Genomic DNA, 2424 nt, shown 5'->3' with positions numbered 1-2424 from the left:
TGTTTATTTCTAAAGAAACACAACAATGTATAAAAGGCTTTGTAGCAGACGTTTTCGTAAAAAGAGGCTAACGATTGCGTCATAACCACGCAACTTACTGTTGCGTAGTCAACAAATCACCATATTGTCAGGAGAAGCACGCAGACAGGTTTGACTTACATCAGTAAGTTTAGGTTTAATTGCTAATGTTAACTAGCGTGTTAGTTATCAATAATTAGCCTGTGCCTATGTTATCTCCTAACATATACCTACGCTCTCCGTCTCTGCGGATTGGGAATGATTGAGATTTCTCTTGGCACAGCTACCAGAAGACTTACAACTTTCAGACAGGTTGCTCACGTCACATCTACATTGTCAAGCTCAGTTGGAGGCTGCACAGTAACGCCTAGCCATCACCGGGAATGTGCTTCTAATATCTTTCACTGGTCTCCGTCCAGAACCATGGGATCTGTTGGCCCATTTCTTTAACTGTCTATGGTTGTGACACAGTTTACATGACAACTAACAGCAATTGTCATTATGTTGTGTACTTATCGATTGACCACGCCTGTAGCTGCCAGTAGCTCCTCAAAGGATGCAGATTGGTTTCGGTCCGCTGGTAGTTCAGACACAAAGCCTTTACTTAAAGCCTGACAAGATTTTCTTGTGATTTGTTAACCCGTGTTTCTTGAGTGATTTGGTAATATCGCGAGAATCCAGCTGCCGTGCAAGGTAAACATTACCCTCTGTTGGTCTGCAAGTGGGCACTTACCAACACCTGACTTTATACTTATGTGACATTAGCAGTTACCATTGCTTTACTCTAATAAGGATAACATTGTGACAATCAAGCCAAATATGTGGCCTGTACCCACTTTTTTCTGTATTGTGTATAACGTTTTTCATCCTACTGTTTTTTGTTTTTTTCCTCTGTCTACATCTGTCTTGATTTTTGACTTCAGTTTTGCTTTTGCAGAACTGTACAGTCTGGTTTGTCTGATGGTTTCTCTCCACAACAAATTGTTGTTTCTCCATGTACAGTTTGTAGTAGTTTAAATCCTACTGCACAGCGCACCTCAGCTTAGAAGTTAATATTTGTAGCTGTATTAGATAACAGATTCATTTTTGGGTGCATCGCCTACAGCACATTTTACACCCAACCTCCTTAGGTCTGCTCATCATGTTAAAAGGAATATTCAAATATAAAGTTAGAGAGCCACTATTATGTTTTTTGGGGATTTTTTCCCATCTTTGAGTGTGTTATATAGTTTCTTGTGTATGCAATAGATGTATAAAGTACATTTATAACATTATTCTCCAAATGGGGCTTTCTCTCCAACAAACAGCAGTTTAACCCAACTGCCTGAAACACTTTGCCCACATTCCTGTTTAAAATTCTGTTTTAAAACCTCAATTAGTGATTTAACTGATTGAGAAAGCCAGCCCAGTTTTTCATATGTGCTGCTTATTGGTGCTGCCTGAGCAGTGGCTTGTTTGAATTTGGCAGACTGGGCCAGCTGACCAATCAGAGCAGACTGGGCCTTTTAGGAAGGCGGGTCAAGAGCTCAGACAGAGTGTTTCAGAGAGAGGAGCAGCAACAATGGGCATTATGAGAAACATAATGTTTTTTGAACACCAAAGCATGTAAACCTATTCTAGTAGACCCCAAGACTAAAAACATGACTCGGAAAAAGGAGTACAACAGGGATTCTTTAAAACATGAAGTAGTTACTGTAAAAGTTACTGTACAGTAATAAATGTCCGTCTTGCTCCTTGTCCCTCAGTTATCGAAGCCGTCTCTCTTCAGGGGAGGAAGGAGGAGACCACTCTGGTGTCTAGCGGCTCATATGTTATAGGAAACACCTCCCTGGACTTCCAAAGAGGGACAGACCGGCAGACACTCAGGACACACGGCGCACTCAACGCTGATTACATTATCAAGGTGAAAAAAGGAAAAGCGGACAGGCCTAGGTTTATAGCAAAACAGCCGGGGGACTTTTAGCTTCAGATGTACATATTTTATTAGAGATATAAAACATACATAAATTACTCTGTTGCTTATTATTTAGCAATGCAGGGACTTTTCTTAATTATATTGTAAGGCTGTTGCCAGCGCCACTGCTCGTGTCCCTGCTGGAGAGGCCTGCCGAATTGAAAGGTCCCATGACATGGTGCTCTTTGGATGCTTTTATATAGACATTAGTGGTCCCCTAATACTGTATCTGAAGTCTCTTTTATATAGACCTTAGTGGTCCCCTAGTACTGTATCTGAAGTCTCTTTTATATAGACCTTAGTGGTCCCCAATACTGTATGTGAAGTCTCTTTTATATAGACATTAGTGGTCCCCTAATACTGTATCTGAAGTCTCTTTCCCAAAATTCAACCTCGGTGCAGAATTACAGCCACTACAGCAGGCCCAACAATGAGCTTTCCTTAGTAGGTGC

General features: G+C 41.0%; 1 protein-coding gene across 2 annotated transcripts in view; it reads left to right on the top strand.

Annotated features, from left to right (window-relative positions):
• Nucleotides 1–2424, top strand: part of adamtsl3 (ADAMTS-like 3) — a 238953-nt gene that overhangs the window by 166250 nt on the left and 70279 nt on the right. For both annotated transcript variants that reach the window (XM_032537404.1, XM_032537405.1), the window contains exon 9: nt 1764–1921. In XM_032537404.1, the coding sequence (XP_032393295.1) occupies nt 1764–1921 (158 nt within the window). The remainder of the gene's footprint in view (nt 1–1763; nt 1922–2424) is intronic.

This window comes from Etheostoma spectabile, chromosome 15 (genome assembly GCF_008692095.1).
Source record: "Etheostoma spectabile isolate EspeVRDwgs_2016 chromosome 15, UIUC_Espe_1.0, whole genome shotgun sequence".
NCBI classification, from domain to species: Eukaryota; Metazoa; Chordata; class Actinopteri; order Perciformes; family Percidae; genus Etheostoma; species Etheostoma spectabile.
The sequence above is the reverse complement of the archived record's forward strand: the minus strand, read 5'-3'. Positions and strand labels throughout refer to the sequence as shown.